The sequence below is a fragment of the Ischnura elegans genome, chromosome X (genome assembly GCF_921293095.1).
Source record: "Ischnura elegans chromosome X, ioIscEleg1.1, whole genome shotgun sequence".
Classification (NCBI taxonomy): domain Eukaryota; kingdom Metazoa; phylum Arthropoda; class Insecta; order Odonata; family Coenagrionidae; genus Ischnura; species Ischnura elegans.
The window spans coordinates 21482214-21501232 of NC_060259.1; the positions used below are offsets into that span (position 1 = coordinate 21482214).

Sequence of the window (19019 nt, forward strand, 5' to 3'; positions counted from 1 at the left end):
CCTATTTTATGTTTCTCGGTGAAAAAATTAGGGCGACCGATTCACTATGTATTTTTATGTTTTTATATTTTTTCAGATTGGAACAGGTAATCCCTATTCTCATTACTCATAAAAACTTGTTAAAGATAAGTTCAACATATATCTACAAACAGATTTCGCCAATTATACACAGCCTATCCATTATATACGAGCCATAATTACGCAACCAGTTTCGCGATGCTCCGAAACAATGAAATCTCAAACAAAAGCACCTGGATTCTATCAAAGAGTTCGTCAATACGAATTTTTGCAATTACTAACAAGGTGACAGAGGAGCCTGAGGAGGATTTCTATACGTGTGCACGCGAGCATAATTTATTCACAGCTCGAGATTGAATACAACGTGCTCTCACCCCTCCAACGTGTCCCCACGGTATTCCCTCCCATCAGCACCCTTCCCCCTCCACGGGATACTCGACACAACTACCACCGGACGGGAGAATGGCAGCCAAAGATGTGCAAACCCATCGTTTGTAATTTATCCTGAAGCCGATTTCCTCGAAATTGTCTCCATTCCCTTAGAACTCTCCGCCGCAGACCCTCCATACAAGGAACTCTTTTCTGGTTTATGGAACCCGAAAGAGAATTCCGAGGAAAATAAGAAATAGGTACGGCGACGGTGCTGGGGCTCCGAGATAAAGCAACGCCTCTCTTGGAGGTGGAGGGGGCGGTGTGCCCACGGGGGAGGCAGGGAGGCGGGGGCCGGGGGGAGCTGGAGGCAGTTGTATTCTCCGAGTCAATTTCCGTCGCTGCGCGCTGGAGACAAGAGGGGTCGCGTGGCTCTGGGGGCGGGGGGGGGAAGGGGGTGGAGGAGGCGGGTGCTGGGACGAATACAAGGGGGCGGGGGAGCTGGAGAGGCAAACACCTTGTGAGCACTGCGTGGATAGGTTGGTCGTCCGAAGGAAAGAAGTTTTTTTTTGGATTAAGGACGGTGAACTAAAGAAGTATTGCTTTCTTGGGGAAAGAGAGGATTGTGTTGGCTTAAGAATCTCTCTCCACCTTGAGACTGGAGGGTCAGCTTCGCAAGGAGAAAACTCTTTCAGAATAGTGCCCAGGGTCTCGAAGTGCTATTAGACCAATGTTAATTGATACCTCTGAGTCTAAGAGCTTTTAAAATCAGCTCAAAGTTCACTTGAAAAAAATTGAGGAAATGGATTGGACTTGTAGAAATATATCCGGTAGCAATGTACAAAAAAATTGAACGATGGTAATGCTCTCTTAGGAAAAAAAATATGAGCTCTGGGACTTGATCCTTAGTTAAGTGAAATATAAGCGATTCGTGTTCACCTCTTCCCCAAGAAAGCAATTAGGGAGTAAATATCATATCAAGACGTAGCGTTAATCTAAGCTATTTGGCAAAAAACATTCTGGTTTTACCTATTGCTGAAAGTATCAGATGTTAAAAAATTATAAAACTGAAGCAATTATATGCCTTATACCCACCATGGCTTAAAATATCAAACTTGAAGGAAAACTGTGGGTCATTGCGGCACACTTAGAGAAGTGAAATGAAAATATGAAAAGGATTAATTCATAAAACGGATAGGAAAAATGTATGCTATTTACTCCGAGTAGTTTGAAATGTACTACTTCTATTTAAGAAAAGTTACATCCCCCAGTGTTTACAGATCATATTGGAAATTTATATGATTATTAAGTAGTGGGATGTGGTCACATTTTAAAATCTGCGACTTTTAGGATTGATTGTGGGATTATTAGAAAGGAGAGATCAAGATGTATTTAAAATTACTGAACCAACAATGGATAAATATGAAAATAATATATATATGTAATTACAGAAAACTAAATCAACTCCATCAAGATATCGAACTCCTCCAAATATAATCTCTGTTTTTCGTTTCCAGCGAATGACTTCAGATGAAAAAAATCTGCAAGACACCATATTGAACATCAATGTGATATGAGTAATTATAATTTCAAAAAAATCAGGTCAATCGTTTCAAAGTTATCGCGTTTTCAACATAATCATATTTACAACTGAGTCTTTTTTCCTTTTCTTACTTGATACTCGATAAACAATTACTGGAACTTACTGACGCCTGTAATTTCGGAAAAAAGGTGAATCCTTCTCAAAGGTTACATAAGATTTGGATAGTGAATTAGACCATGTATTTAAATAAAATTTTCCGTTATTTTTTGCTTGATTTCATTGTTAATACGACAAAAAATGCAAAAAAGACGAGACATACTAAAATTTGGGCTTCAATAAAACGATCGAAATGGCGTTAAAAATACTTTTAAAAGATTTTCACATTTTTACATTTTGCGATGTTTCTTCAAATAAGGATGTGTACAGACGCAAGAATAATAACTACATGCTCTACTTTTAGAACTGATATATGTAAACCAAATTTATTTCACTTTAAGTTTTTCAAGGATAAAACAAGTTTAAAAACGTGCAGACTATAGGTGTTCCTATACTTAACTGATAAAAATAATTTTAAAATTAGAAATTAATAACTTATTAATTGCGGAAAAACAAATGAACGCGTACTAGGTATGTGAATTAAATAAAACGGAGAAAATATTTAGTGCAATGTAAATATTAGTACGATGGAATGAATTCATCCTACCCGCATGACATTGAAAATACTAATTATTTGAGCCTTTAAAACCCATTCCGTCGGGGGCCACCTTGTCGTTGGTTTAATTTCCTAGTTTACAGAAAAAGGGTGTTTAGCGACGAGATGCTGGTTTAAAAATATTTACTACGTATTTTGAGCAATATTTAAAAAATAACAACTACCCTATGATAGCCACGAGTAATCGGATATTAGGAGACTTTGCGTAACCAGGTCAAGGAGATTCTTGACCTCAGGAACCAGAGACTTAAAAAGAGATCTCTTCAAATCCAGATCATGCCTGAAGTTAACAAGTGCTCCAAAGTTTACGAGTTGCCACACGAGTGTTCACTTTGGAGACCCTCAGCCTCAATATTTTTCTCGCCATCAAAGGTAACTAAACACCGAGAAAATTGCATTTTGGAAGCGAAGTCTTTTCGTACTAATTCTTCTACCACTTGAGAGTGAAATATGAAGTCTTATTGCCGCTGCTCGGCGGGTGGAGCTAAAATTTCCGTGGAAAAGTCTATTACACTTTATCTACTAACATATTCGTTGTTTCACAATTTTATCCTATTGAACTCGGCCGTGGTGGCCTTCGACGTGCTTGACGCTGCGTATACTGCCTCTCCTCAGAAATGACTCGGAGAATTATCACTCCAGGTGGACTTTAAAAGCACGGCCAGGTGCTTTGATTCTCAAAAGTCTTAAAACCCCTTGGCTTCCGGGATATGAATATAACACGACGTCAACGGCGAAGCTCACGTTACCGAAGTACAATGCTGAGGTATATACCACCCGCAACAGCGGGGATAGGTAAAAAAACGTCGATAACTCTGAATTTCAAAAGTTTTCATATTCGAATTTAAAGTGAAATGTCCCGGAAGTTTAAATCAAGAAATTTTTTCTCCAATATTCTCTTAAACTCATCCCCTTAATACAGTAAAAGGAGAGTCTATCGGAATTGAAGAATCAAATTTACCTGAAGTGCATGATTAAAAAATACTTAGCGTATTCTAAATCCATAAATAAGCAGTAAGCTTAGCTCAATGCTTAATTAACGGGTATTTGCCATAATTCTTTGATTAATGTACCCTTGCATTGAGTAGTACATGCCATAAATATACACACATGCCACTAACTGGAAAACACGTTCACCAAAAAGATATTTAAATTTAGATACAGAGATTCGATTGAAGCTTAAAACTGACATTCCTTATTGAGACAAGGTAAAAAAATGAGAGTAACCTAGATCTGGTGGAAAATTTGCAGTTCTTATAAGAATTTACTCATGAAGCTCTTTTCATTTATGCTATACTTTATTCCAGATAGGGATTATGGAGTTAAACGGATTTAAAAGGGTAAACGATGGAAATATTTCACAATAACGTTACAGAAACACCGAAAGATTGAAGTAATATTCACGAAATAAAATACACTGAATCATTACTTGAAACTACGTGGCTATAATTGCGTACAATTATGCGAGCACTATAGTAATAGAAGTACGCATTAGGTATGTGGAAGGGAAAGAGATTGCTGTCAATAAAATACAGCATAAAACTGCAAAATGCATGGGCAGGCGTGCAAACTAAATTTTAGCAATAGGTAATTGAAAGATGTTTTTCAAATGGTACTTACATAAATGCTCTATATGACAATGGGTAATACTTGGCCATAAATGTTTAGCTACTCATATTGAAAATATCAAACGGAAATATTTTATAGCTTTTGCTGTTTGAGAGGTCACTCGCATTTCCGATTTCGATTTTAAATGGGCGTTCCGCATACCTTTATTTTAAATCAAAGCCTTATAAGGCCCTTTGACCTAAAATTTGCAGATTTTCCCTCTGGCAACGTTATTCCTTTCAATCCGTTAAAATCTGTAAAATTTCTCTTACCTTCCGCTGATGTGTGCCTTTCACTTCTACTAAGATACACAAAGGAATCCTAGGAATGTACTTTTGCTCTATAAAGAATATTTTACTGCACCGATCACAGAAGAACAGAAGCAACATATGTTTATGAGCTACAAAGAGCTTATTATTTTATTATGACCTTACCTCTTGAAAGAACCCGAAAGCTATCAAACTAGAGCAATGAAGCACATGATCATATAAGTTCAAGGGTTTTAACATAAATTGCGTATCTTTTCTGATAGTATCCGAATCAAAGTTCACCATTTCTTTATCTGAAATGCAAAGTGAATCATTGAAGTTGGTGAATCAAATTTCATTAGTAGGCCCTCACTTTCACTCTCCCTTAATACAATTTTATAATCAATGCAGATGTCAGCTGCTAACTGTTTTGCTATTTGAAAAGATTAAAAGAAATTCATTTCAGTAGATTAAATAAAAATAATACCAGGGGAAGTCCTATTAGAAAACGGCATTACTATATTTACAGAATCAAGGTATTATTTGACAAGTTCATTCGCAAAGCGTATTTTTCATTAAGAGTTTGAATGTGCATTCAGATAAAAACTAAAAATTTAAACTATAATGCTTCCTTGCATACTCAATAGAATATTTTTTATGATACCAAGTTATGGTATTTAATGCGAATGAAATCCTTTGAAAACCTCATGATGATAAAAAAGCGATGTTTGTAGCGTGGTGTATTACGCTTATCTTCAGGGAAACGTTTTCAGGCTTTTTTGGAACAGTTGTTGCGGCAAAAAATACCGTGGGCTTGAGCTCTCATATTTAGAGGAATACATAATTTAAATGCTTCAAGCCAGCGGCTGAAAATATCCCGAAAATCTACTTCTCAACGGGCTTCGCTATACAACTGCCAAGAACTCAAGGACTTAATTTTTCAGCAAGATTTCCAAAATATCTTTAATGTACGACTTCATTCCAGAGTCTAAAATAATGATTTTGACATTATTGGTAGGAAAAAAACCGGCGAAGAGTTTTGCGGCATTGTTTAACAGCATATCAACCGTTTAAATACGCAGACCTTATGACAAAAAGCCACATATGTTGCTGCTTAAGGTTATTTTACTGATTTAAAAATGAAATATTTTCCCACTCATTTCATCGAGAATGCCTATATTTTTCGGCCATATGTAAATAGAATATCTTGATTCACTCAGTTCGCATATAATATAATAGGGAGAATCAATTGCAGCCCAGTAATTTTATGCTATAAATACCTTCACAAAATCGTACCAAGAGCTTCATAAAAACATAAATTTCGTAATATTTTACGCTTTTACGCTATATCTTAGCAGACTAAGGCATGATAAATATATTTTTATCTACATCTTCACACTAACCCGAAAGCCACCTGAATAGTTGCGGGGGTTTTAAGACACCAGGAATTCACGAAAGAAGAATCTGAGCGTTGGAGTAATATCACTCCCGAGTTTCACCAACATCTATTGAAGCCTTTTTTCGGGTGAGACGGGGGAGGGGGTAGGGTCCTATTAATATCATCTGGGTAAAATATCTTTCATATTTTATTCGTTTTGTTATACTTAACTGAAAAATAGCAAGGCCTTAATATGACGTTTCTCTGACAATGAGTCGCTGTGAAATATATCTATTCCCTATCACTCAAGAAATATAACCCTATCACGTACCCTTTGGCTAAAATTGGCTAAAGTTACTTATCATAATATTGATGTTTTTCATTATGGGTATATTTCTGAATCCGAGGTAATGTGGACTTCATTTATGTCAAATCATACTTAGTTAAATAGCTGTTCACCGCTGGTTGAAGAAAATAAATCATATATTTCGTGTGGTAATGATACTTAATATGATCAATGTGCAGTAACAAATTAGTTAGAAGTTTACGTCAAACCATGCCTAACTGCACAGCTTTTCCAGGCGAGTTGAAGAGAAAGAATCACTTATTAATTCGGAAAGATTTTTAAACTTATAAATCATAGCTCAATTCGGTAGTAATTTCTTGTACTAATGATACGTATTATGATTGATACGTAGCAGAAAATTAGTTAACAATTTGTTTCTCATAAATGTTTATATAAACTATAAAACTATTACATATCAACAAAGACTCTTATGAAGTGGAAAAAGGCTCTCTCGGCTCCGGGCCACTGACTTAGAAAAGGCACTCCCCTGGCCAGCCCAAAAGAAATCTTGAGGCCCAACCTTCAATGTCTCCCCCTTTGCCCTCCTCACTTAAACGACCCCGGTCCCCCGGCTCGACATGCCTTGCGGCCCCACGGGAAAATACACCCACCTCCGCCGCGGACACCGAAAAAATGAGGTAGGGGAGGGGGGAGTGCATGACAACTCAGCGTTTTATGTAATGGAAAATTTTGTTTTTCCATCCAATCCTCGTAGATGGGGGAAGATGTTGGGTTTTTGGGGGAGGGCTGCGTCTACGAGGCCTGAGGGGGAGGTTGGGGGCGGAGAGGAGGCCCGGAGGCTATATGACCGAAGGGGGTGGGGGGCGGAGGCATACGTGAGGTGGAGGTTATTAGAGGGTCGGAAGAAGTTGAGCAAGGTGGCGCTGGGCGTGTGTCGGGTAGGGGACAAAATTTTTAAGGCCGATGTGGGAGAGAGTTTTGAGAAAAGATGGGGGCGAAAAGTTGTGGCCAGAGTTGCGGGGAGGGGTCTTAGGGAAGGAGCGGGGGGAACAAAATGGCCGAGTTGCGACGGGCCGGGCTCTTTCCTCCTTTTTTTTTATCTCGGATGAAAATGAGAGTTCAGGCCGCCTTGGGTTATTCAATGCGTCAGGAATAATTTCTTCAGGAGAGAAAAATTGGGAGGGACAAGGAAGAGAGAGGAAGAGAAGGGGTGTTATAATCCTCCGCCGCACACATTAGTGGAGATAAAATTGGGATAGCGGCGGGGGAGGGGGGGGGGGGTGCCGAGAGTCACGCGCTTCCGAGAACTCGGTCTTGCGTCGTCCCGCGTCGCCTTGACCTGCAAAAATTTAAATTGCATCCTCGTCCGCTTTACACTGACTGAATAATGAGTTTGAGTAGCCTCACTCTGAAAGCGTATCCGTAAATAATTAGTCAAGTAAGTGTTTGATCAGAAAATGCTTTGAAAAAGACTGACAAATATGGAAAGGACAATGGCCAGATATCAGCCTAAAATCAACATAAAAAGACTAAGATATTGGTATGAAGCAAAAGAGAGGAGGCCAGCACAAACACTAAGTAAGAAAAACAAAAGATTATGGAAGAGAAAGAGTTTTGTTACCTAGGAAGCCAAATTACCGACGATGGTCCAAGCAAGAAAGAAATAGTAGAATAGCGCAGGCAAAGAGGACCTTCTACAAACAGAAGAATCGTCTAACATCTGAGAATACAAGCGTGGAATTAAGGAAAAATTCATCAGATGCTACATATGGAGCATATTTCTCAATGAGATCGAGGCTTGAACGTTTACAGTAGCAGAGAAGTCAAGATAGGAAGCATTCGAAATGTGTTGCTACCGAAGGATGATGAAGCTAAAATGGATTGACGGAGTAAGTAATGAGGCAGTGCTAAGAAGAGTGGGAGAAAAGAGTATTTTAAAAATACTAAGGGGGAAACGGGACAACTTGGTTGGCCACATTATGAGGCATGATGGCCTGAAGAAAAGAATCTCAGGAGCACAAGTGGAAGGAAGGGCAAGGGAGGACTCCGAATGAGTTACATAGGACAGGCTATAAAAGATGTAAAAAAGAATAAATATGTTGCCATGAAAAGGCTAGCGGATAGGAGAGAGAAATTGAGAGCTACGTCAAACTAATCTCAGTATTGTTGACTAATGATGATGAGGTATTTGATGAAAAATCATCTGCTAAATAGAGAAGACAGAAGCCCGAGGTAGGAATCAGCGTTCATTTAACTTTAAGTGCCGAGGGTACCAAGGCTAAACATCCCATCCAATGAACGAATTAGTGCACTTGAGGCGACCTCAATAAAGCATTCATGCTTCCTCTGAGAAATCTCAGTCACTTCCAGGGTTTGAACCCAGGCCTCAAGTTAGGGAGCCAACACTCTAGCCAACGACCCAAATCATCTCTCGATTGTAATTAGCGTAGCCACCGTATAAATACTTGATAATTTAGGAGAGTTTTGTTGAAATGGCACAAAAATTCTTTCCCTATGATTGAAAACGTTTTTTCCAATATAAAATGCAAATTTTATGAACATTAATTAAATATATTCCGTGAAAACTCTGCTTGTTTGGGCATTACTTATTTACGTAATACTTGTTTCCCTCAACAAATATCCAAAACAATAAAAAGTTTATTTTCACCAATTATCATGGTTAAATGGTTAAGAGGATTTCTATCATTGTGGAGAGAATTTTTTACCATAGCTCCCTTTACCAGAAATTGGTATTATCTTGCTAAACGGCTCATTGGGAAATAGACGTCCAATATTCGTGAGTATTTCAGCCAAGAATTGGATTAAACTAGGGTTTAGGGCAGGGATTATAACTATGGCAGGGAGTCATAACTAGGGAAGATTTCCCTAGACATGACTTACGAATTTTGAAACTTCATCGTTTTCTAATGGAAATAAACCACTGGAATGTTACGACCTAGGAAATAGAAAATTACTACTTAGAAAGCAAAAATTACGCGTTTGATGAAATTCTAAATTAAAATGAGGGCAGAATTAGAGTTTTTTAATGGGATGTAGTTGATATAAAGCGAATGATACAAAGTCAAAATCCTGAATTACCTGTCAATCTTAAGAGCCGAAATTGACCAATAACCGTCGATTTACCCAAAGTGCCAAGCAGTGACTTTTGGAAAATAGTCTGCAGCTGGTTGCTAATGGCCAGTTACATTATTTCATTAGCCAAGCTTACAGAATATTTATCCCATCAGCCCTCTATTTTGAGGGAAGAAAGTGTCCACTATTAAATTCAATTCCTTCCCAAAGCCACCCACTGCCAATCCCTATTCCTGGAAGAGATTATAGACGAGTCAGTCCGCTGAACTGGGACGAGTGTCTTAACGTGTAATGTGAGAATGTGGTAAGTTTATTTATTGGGGTGCTAATGTTCAACAGAAGATTTATTCCGCATAAATAAGAATTCACGTAATCCGATGAAATCCAATCAGGGATTAGATTTTCTTCCGTACCCATTATAGGGCACTCACAAACAACTGGTTGTATGTCATTCTCACTCCAACATTTTTATTTCTGCTATCTCAGAGCGTCCTTTACGAAGCAAATGAAGCTGTGAATTCCTAAACTACACAAGTCCATCTGGCAGGAATTTTGTGTTACAGACATAAGCTTAATATTGTAAACTATCAGAGCTCTTGTTTCAATTTTTTTCCATAATCGGATAAAATACATTGTCCAATAGCATTTCAAAGCGGAAGGTCTTAGAGATGATATTGGTAACTTTCCATCACTGAAAATCATGTGTTAGGCCCCAAGTATTATTTAAATGGACTAAGATTGGTTTCAAATTCACGACTTCAAATCTCTCAAATATATCTCACGATAACGACTCAAAATATATATCTCACTGAATCAAAGCATGATCGAGTACAAGAAAGAATAAATTTAGATGGGTACTCACTTCCACATTGGGGTCTCGAATATATATCTCCTTGACGTCCTCGGCTCCCTTGTCCCTCGGCCGGTACGAGATGCGGTATCCCAGGAATTCGCCGTGGATGGTGTCCCTCGGAGGCGGCTTCCAGCTGATCAGCAGCGAGGATGCACTCGTGTTGTGCGCTGTCGTGATGAGCGGCTTACCGTCCGGCACTGAAACGAAAGCAAAACGTCTCAGATAAGTGCTCGCTCACTCAGGGATTCAACCTTAAGGCAAAGCTTGTAAAATAATTTCTACTTTACACTCAACATACAGCATAATAATTCCACGATCGATTTCAACGACAATGTGAAATTTTAGAGTAAGGGAACTTGGCGTGGGATTTAGTCCTAGCTGAGTTAGGATGATCCGATTCAGGGTCAGAGCTGTTATTTGACATTGATATATCATTAAAATAAATACCGCATTAAATGATGGGAATACAACTTTTTGATAATATAAGATAAAGAGCGCATTATGAGTCGGCTTCACCCACAGATAATTATGCATTGCCGTTGAAATCGATGAGGAAATTAATAGTGCTCTGTGGAAAGTACAAAGTGGTTTTATTAAACATTTTGAACGAACGGAAATTCTGCATAGTATTGCCTTTCAATTCAACGTGTTGGTTGGTTTGAATAGGTGAAAGTAAAGCTGTATAAACAACCGCTCAACGTCAGAAGATGAAAGCTGAGGCCAACATTCACCCAACACCAATGCTCAATACTACCAATATTCCAATCGAGTTATAACTATCAAAAATAACAGACTATAAAATAGGTTCTACATGAAAGCCGATGTCTTTACTTTTGCATAAGCCATTTTTTAAGAGAGCAATAATTTTCACTCAAAATAAATCCATGATTAAATACAAAAAGTGATATCGATGAAATGAGCTCATTCACGGTGTGCCCATTTGACGAGTTGGTTGGAGTAGGGATAGAAAACCAAGTAAGTTTCTTTTCGAGATCAGCTGCACGAGAAGAAGCCAAAATTGCTACCTCATAATCTTACTATGAGATTCAGGATAATTTTGGATTCGTAAAGAGGGAAAAATTACCTGCCAATATTAGGATCACACGTTTGGGTCTAGCTGAGTTATATTGCCCAGATTCAGGGTAAGAACCATAGAGATGAGCCAGCCGTATATCATCAAAACAATTCCCCGTAAAAGGGGAGGAATAAAACCTAATCGAAGCATTAGATAAAAAAGCACTATCAAATTTTTAAAAATACTCTAGTGAGCATGAGTAAAAAGCATATCCGCTTAAGATAGAGTTTGATTCCGATAATTATTATGTTAATTAGTAAACACGCAAAAAAGCATGAAGTAAGTTGGACAATTTTTATCGCTAAATAAACGACTGAGTGGAAAAGTTAAACAAGATCAGAACAGAATGAATATGTGTGAAGTAAACACTTGAAAAAATATCTTTAAATGTAGGTTTGCCGTAGGCAAATATACATCAAATATAACATCGATTTATGCTCATTACTATGAGCCAAAATCAAAATGAAATATGAACTGACTTGATAAATGTTTGAGATGATGACTTTTAAGCTAGCGTGGCGTTGTGTGACTAATACTTATGCTTAAAAAAAATCAACAGAAACTAGACCACTCTATCATTAAAGTGATAGTTTGTATTGATAAATGCTATTCCACGTCAACAAATCCGAAATATATGGAGGACCTCGTAATTTTTTACCGCCGGAGGTCAGCTGCTCCATTATTAATACTAAACATCCAAATATAGAATAAACTTCAAAGGCAAAAATTATCACTTACAGAGTCGGGCATGCATTTTTTTCCGCAGAACTTTTATAGATGTATAACCATGTATGGGAGCTAAAATTTTCGCGTGCATCGCGAAAAAAAGCAAAAAAAAACATTTCCAACAGCTGTAGGACAATTTCACAGTTTTCACAGAGAGGTGCACATTCATTAAAGGAACTCACGGTGTAAGTGCTCTGTCTTGCCATTTCGCTCGCTAGGCCGATCTCAAGGACTGAGCCGCCCTAGCTCGATGGTCTCTTTTCCCCTCGAACGCAGCAGCAGCACGCCCAAGGGTTTGCCCTCTCGAGGTGTTCCCCGGCTTTCTCAAAGAGACACCGTGACTGAGTTTCTGAGGGCAAGGAATTAAGCCCACCTACTTTTTTTTCCAAACTTTTCTCCGGCATTAGCGCAGAAAAAAAATGAGATTTACTCCATTGCTCCAGCAACTGCTCCTTTTCCCCCTTTTTTGAACCTCTCGTTTAAAGTTTGATACTTTGTAGTCTAAATGTGCACGGAAGCGGATGGAACAATTTTCGAGCAAATGTATATGAGGATGTAATTAAAAATACCATGAATACGCATCGTGGTGCGCTGCAATGGTGAAAATGAATAGAAATCAATTCATCATTATTTTCCTTACGTTTTCAATGAAAAAAGAGATTTGGAGAGCACAACGTCCCAACTTTAAAAACACTGCTGTTATTCGTTCAACCTTTTCACGTTTTTTAATTTAGTTTTAGAAAAATGTTCAACAAAATATTTTGTGTTTTTTGCAGCAAAAATGATAATCAGTTGTATAATAGATTCACAAGATATCATTACTGAAATATAGCAGGGTGTAATATGATGATGATATCCTAATTAACCAAAAATCATATCATTAGCAAATAATTTACATATTAGAGTAAACTTAAGAGTATGGGCTGAGAAGTAAAATGTAACACACAAAACCGCATGCTTATCTGTATTTATTCCAGGACATACAATCAGAAAAATTATTAAGTATAATACAACTGCTACTTAAAGTCCTCACATGAATGTTTAATTTTCTCTACCGGTCGATTGAAAGTAAATATTATACAATAGTTTGCATATACAAGCTAAATGTGACATTCTGACGCTGAAATGAAACGTAAGTATATTCCATCCGAATTTTTTCCTTGATTAAGAAAATATTTGCGTATGCAGCAGGAAAAATTACTAACTCAGCCTAATAAAAAAGAAATGTGGCTCTTTGAACAGTACTTACACAATAACTCTTAAATAAAGGAACACAATGCAACACGCTCATCCCGCTAACCAATGATTGATATACATCCCGCTAGTCTAAAAGCTCCGACACGTATTCCATATGGGTCAGCTAAGCGTAACCAATTTTTGTACCAAAGAAGAAGCTATTGAATAAAATCCTCAGAAATGCCATGAATTATGCATGAGGGCAAGTTAATAATTTTTTGAATCATGGCGTAACCATTACTCGGTCAATTTTTCGACACTCCATTGAAATCTTGGGCTCCTTGCCACAAGTGGGATACACAACGACCCATTTGGAAAGGAACCAACGGGGAAAAGCAGCTTTTCTTCTGAAGAAGAGGGCCTCGGTTATTATCCCCTCATAAGGGTGTTCCTCAGATTATACCAGCATAATCGAAAGTCAACTCTCTCGTATATTCTTCATAATCATATTAAAGGGAACAACAGATTTAGGAACTGGAAGGATGAAAACACTATTTAAGATGTCATTAAATATGCAAGCATACAAGACGTATAAAACGATTCTCTGAGTATTTTTATTCTATAATTAGACGATAAAAATCATTTTGCTATAAATCAAAGTGTATTCAACTTAAGTACTATTGAGAAAAGTGAAAGAATTCCTTCCAACTCAGGAAGAATATCTTGCTGTATTTTTGATATTAAATCAAATGAGTGATCACGTGTATAGAGAATGTTCTCATCCGGTGAGCCAAATTATTTCTTTCATTCAATTAAGAACGGTTTAAGGGATCACGGGAAACAAAATCCAGAGATTTTTTCATTTTGTTTCCAAGAAACATTTAAAAATAAAAGCATACTTTCCCTTCGAAAGATGTCTAGACAGGAAATTACGTAGGAATGCCTAGTACAAAAAATAATAAAGGACGACAAAAGAGAATATTCAAAGGAGCTTTTTTCCTTGATGCATATCTCCTGTAGCTAATGAACCAAATCACTTGTTATCTTTTCTATTAAATATCATAACATTCGTCATATGCATCTCTACAGCTCGGAGTGGGCCTTGGCTTTCTCTTTTCTTGCCTCCATTCCTTCATTCAGTTCTTCATCTTGATTTCTCCCTCCATCTAATGACTCCCATTGCTTTCAAATCATTCTCCACATCCTGGAACCATCTCTTCCGTAGTCTACCTCCTCTTCTGACCTCTTTCATCTTGTTATCAAGCATTATCTTGGGCATTCCTTCATTTTTCATTCTTTATACATGGCTAAACCATGCCAGGCAAAATGACTTGGCAAATCTAACTATATGCTTTCTTTCTAATACTTGTTCTATCCCCATGTTCATTGCAATTCTCCATCACTCTCCTTCTCTAATTGGGCCGTAAATTATCCTCATGACTTTCTTTCACATGTTCTTAGGTTTTTTTATCTTGGATTGGTAGTATTCATGTCCCAGCTCTATAAGTTATGACTGGTCTAATAAGCGTTTTACAGATCTTCAGCTATGCATCCATTAATGGTAGAGTTGATTTGAGGAGTGTTAAATTTGAAAAATATGCTTTTTCACCTTACATAACTTTTTGGTTGACCTCAGTAGATATCTTACGTTCATTATTCAGTCTGACTCCTGGGATCTCCGACTCCTCCGACTCCTGAGACACTGGAAGATAAATAAACTCCTGGAAACCATAAAATTCATAATTCTCAGTTATTATCTTTTGGTCGTCTCGCTTACTCTGAGAAGCTCACATTTTTAAGTATTTGGTCTTCTCTCCATTGATGTTCAGCCCCATTTATTTACCTGCGTTCTCTAAAAAGTTACATATTGTTTTAAGTCATCACATTCATTTCAATGAATGCTATATCGCCTGCAAATGCATAATCTTGCTGGGATTAAAGCACAATGGCCCATCATAACTTCAGTTCTTTCATTGCATCATGCAGGACCAAGTTTAATAACTTGGCTAAGAGTGCATGTCCTTGACTTACTCCTGAGGTACTCTTAAATTCTCCACGTGCTCTATCCCTAATAACGGATTTCCATTGAAATTCTTTCAATGTCATTTGAAAGACCCTCTTCAGTTTCTCTGGAATATCACAACCTGTCAACATACGTCTCTACCTCTTCATACTTAGCATCTCTTTCCTCTCCACAATGTCGAAAGCTTGTTTGCAGTCAATGAACAGTTTATAAAAATCAATATTATACTGCTTGCATTTCGCCATCGTTCTTCTTACCGACAAGATCAGGTCAATGGTATTTTCACCAGCTCTAAAGCCACATTGACATTCTTTCTCTCTGCCTTCGGCATGAGTGCTTACACGGTTTAGAGGAATACTAGTAAAGATGTTATCAATTACATTCAGTAATATCATGCCCCTGCAGTTTATGTTACTTATTATGTATGGTATTAATTAATCCTGTATTCCAGTCTTCTGTGTACTCTTCCGGCTTCCAAATACTACAGATGACATGGTGTAGCTATTTAAATCATGACCTCAATTTTTAAGCAATTGTGCAGTATTCCAGCTTTTCATGCTGCTGTGTCATTCCTTTGTTTTCCAACCTTTCCTTCATTCCCAACCTTTCCGTCATTCTTTTCTTTCCTGTGTCATTCCTTTGTTTTCCAAATACCTCTTCAATAATGGGAATGAAGACTTCATGGTCTACTGTGCTACCGATTTTTAATGAAGCCCCATAGTAAGAAATAATTTTTCTCAGTGAACGCATATTTTAAATTATCGTATCCCTTTGTTTGTATTGTGCAATGAGATAAATCTATAATCATCCATAATTATACATAAGTAGGACATTGCCTCCCTGGAGGTTCATCTCATTACGCTACACAACTGATAAATAACTTCGATCATATATTAATGCCATTGAATACCTAATGTGTTAAATATTAATGCTTATAAAGTAATATATACAGTCATTGTGGGTCATATAGGCCAGTAAAATAGGATTATTATATTTAAGGCCTTCCCACCCACCGGCCGATTATCTTGTAGGACAACTTGCTCCAAAGAACAGATTTCAATATTTTTACTTGCATAGCGTGAGGGAAACTGTTTTTTTGTTCCCGACCCCACCGTTTATCTGTATTTTACATGTAAATTTACGGAAAACACGAATCATGCGGGGCAATAAAATTCAATTAACGGCCCAAAATTCATTCATTTCCTCTCCAACTGGGAGAGGTCTGTCAATATGTTCCGTTTCTACGATGGACCCGTCCCCCGCGGCGGGAACTCATTCATGGGCACAGCCCAACGTTTTTCGCCTGCGACCGAGAGGTTATCGATGTTTTGCGGTGCGGGGTGTGAAGCGAGTCGGAAGGAGCGTGGCCACCTCCCGCTGGATGGCGACCCGACCGCCGCACCAATTCCCGGCTTAACTCTCATTTGGGATCGTTTGGGCGCAAAGGGGTCCCGTCACACCGCTAATTAGGCCGCAGTTTGGCGCCTCGCTCTTCCCCGTCTTAATCCTTCCGCCTCCTCCGATCCGCATATTCTTTGGGGCCGCGCGCGACCCCACAACCGCCAGCCCAGATCCCCTTACCCTCCAGTGGAATTCAAGAGGTGCTCGCGAAATTGGAGAAAGATTCCCCCTCACTTGGTGGTACTGTTTTCCCCTTCCGTCACACCTCCTGGCTCCACGTGGAGCCAATAATTCTTACAGACCATGAGAGAGGAGAAAGAGCTTTTGGTCTACGATATCATTCCTGAAGCCTAAGAAATAATAGGATATTCTGACATTTTGCTGCTGTTTCGGGCTAAATTTTGGTTTCCATAGTCGAGCTAAAATTTTACAATTTACACTCGATGATGCCTTCATGTTTCAATGAAACCACACTATAAACAAACTACCCAATATAAATTATTTACTATCTATTATCACTAAATAAAAAAGAATTGCTAGAGCATTTCTGAACAGTGGTAATAATGCAAGTTTTTAAAGTAAAAATAATTTCTTTTGGAAGATTTCAACACTGAGACGTTAATTTTATTCTTCCCAAAATATTTTCATTTTAGAGCTGAAGAAACTCTTAAGAAAGCAGCTTAAGAAACTCATAAAGGCTCTGGCCAAAAAACCAAATATCGCAAGGGCTTTGGTCAAAAAATGCCTCGGCGACAAAATAACGCAAAGGCATGAGTGAGAAAATCGTGGGCCAAAATCTTCTACTATCACCCGCTCTCTTCTGCCGGCTACTTCCTGTGGAAATCAAGGAACACTCGGGAAATTGGAGAAAGAGATCTCCTCACCGTCGCTGTGAATGGCAATGTTCCCGCCCCCAGAAACCCCCCAGAAACCCCCCAGAAACCCCCCAGCACCCCGCTTCCTCCTCCCGCGGCGCGAATAATTCATCTCTGACGGAGTCCTTCCCTTCCTCTCAAGGCGTCGACGAGTCTGATTTCACATCGCTTTGTCGTGGAGGTTTCATTTCCGGCGAGTCCAATGGGACATGGGTGAATGAAAAATTCGATTTTGAAAAGAAAAAAAAACGAAGAGCAGGGAATAAGGGAAAGGACATCCGGGTTAATGAACTCAGGTGTCAGCCATCCTTGCATCCGTCTCCGCGAAACGTGAGAAGGGCGGACGTGGATGCGAGCTTTAATTATTTCTATATAATGATAACGTTCACGCACTGATTCCCCTCCATAAATTCATGGTGTCATCAAAATTATTATTCCCTGGCTTGTGAAAATATAACACCCAGTGAACGCCGGTTATTCTCTAGTAAGTGATTCCATTCTACCGAGAATGTTATGAATGCAAATAAGAGATTGAGGGGAAATGGGAGGAAATAAAAAAGAATTGACTAGCTAGGTGGAAGTTTTCAGATTCGATGATTGTGGAGCACTCTAAGAAATATTGACTTGTGAAAATTTGTGGGATACTTAGAAGATAACATCTTCCCTCTATATTTTTAGTGATAAACTATCCTGGTATGCAAGGATTGAAATTGTAGCAGTTTTTTATGTTGAGATAAAAAAACTCGTTGCTGAGCCTTAATGTGCTACTTTGTATAGGCAATGGCGGGGCATCGTAATGAGACTTGACAGACGAGACACATCATAATAATAATGCCTGCATTGCATATCGATCGAAATTATGGCATCAGATTATGGAAATGAAAATATGAGACGAGATGGACTACGCGTGACGGATAGTATGAGCAATCCTCTTTAAAAGCTACCATGGGGTGTACATTTCTCCGTGCTTTAGTAACTTACTACTTATTCAGGGTATCAACGGACGGATAATAGCAGTGGTTTTCAATAATTTATACCACATTCACGCTCTAGCTAGAAGCGAATCAAGGCTAATGATATTTTACCATCCTATAATTGTGTAACACCCCTTTTTACATATCTGTAATTTAACATGAAATTCTTTAAATTATCATATAAACGAGAAAAAAATTTAAAATGTTTTATTAAAAACTTTAATTGGGTATTGAAATATCAATAATTACTATATTTTTTTGGAAATTAATTTATTAATCCTCAGAATATGTAGTTCCACGTAAAGTGGAATAATAAATTTAGGACAAAGCAATCATTTCTGTCCTAGAGAAGGTTCCTAGATCCTTCAACTTCCCAGGGTACATAAAAAATTCATCAAACGCATTAAAAACTAGTGAAGACAAGTTCGTGATAAAAAGATTCGAAAAAGCAGCAAAAGTATCTGAAAATGTCACATAAAATGATTAAAAAAAGGCGTACCATCCGAATTCGAGCAAATATACCTTCACATTTCAATTTTCACTCGTGATGTTCATCCGCAGCACTTAAAATCCGAGTAAACTATTTTAAAAAATTGAGAAAAAATGACGTCCTGCATGCATAATGTATAACTAAGACCAA

At 38.1% G+C, this 19019-nt stretch overlaps 1 protein-coding gene across 1 annotated transcript in view; it reads right to left on the minus strand.

Moving 5' to 3' along the window:
* The window catches only part of LOC124171843 (tyrosine-protein phosphatase 99A), a 1017936-nt gene that overhangs the window by 191672 nt on the left and 807245 nt on the right, over positions 1-19019 (minus strand). Inside the window, exon 5 of the mRNA XM_046551201.1 lies at positions 10139-10326. Within this exon, the coding sequence (XP_046407157.1) occupies positions 10139-10326 (188 nt within the window). The remainder of the gene's footprint in view (positions 1-10138; positions 10327-19019) is intronic.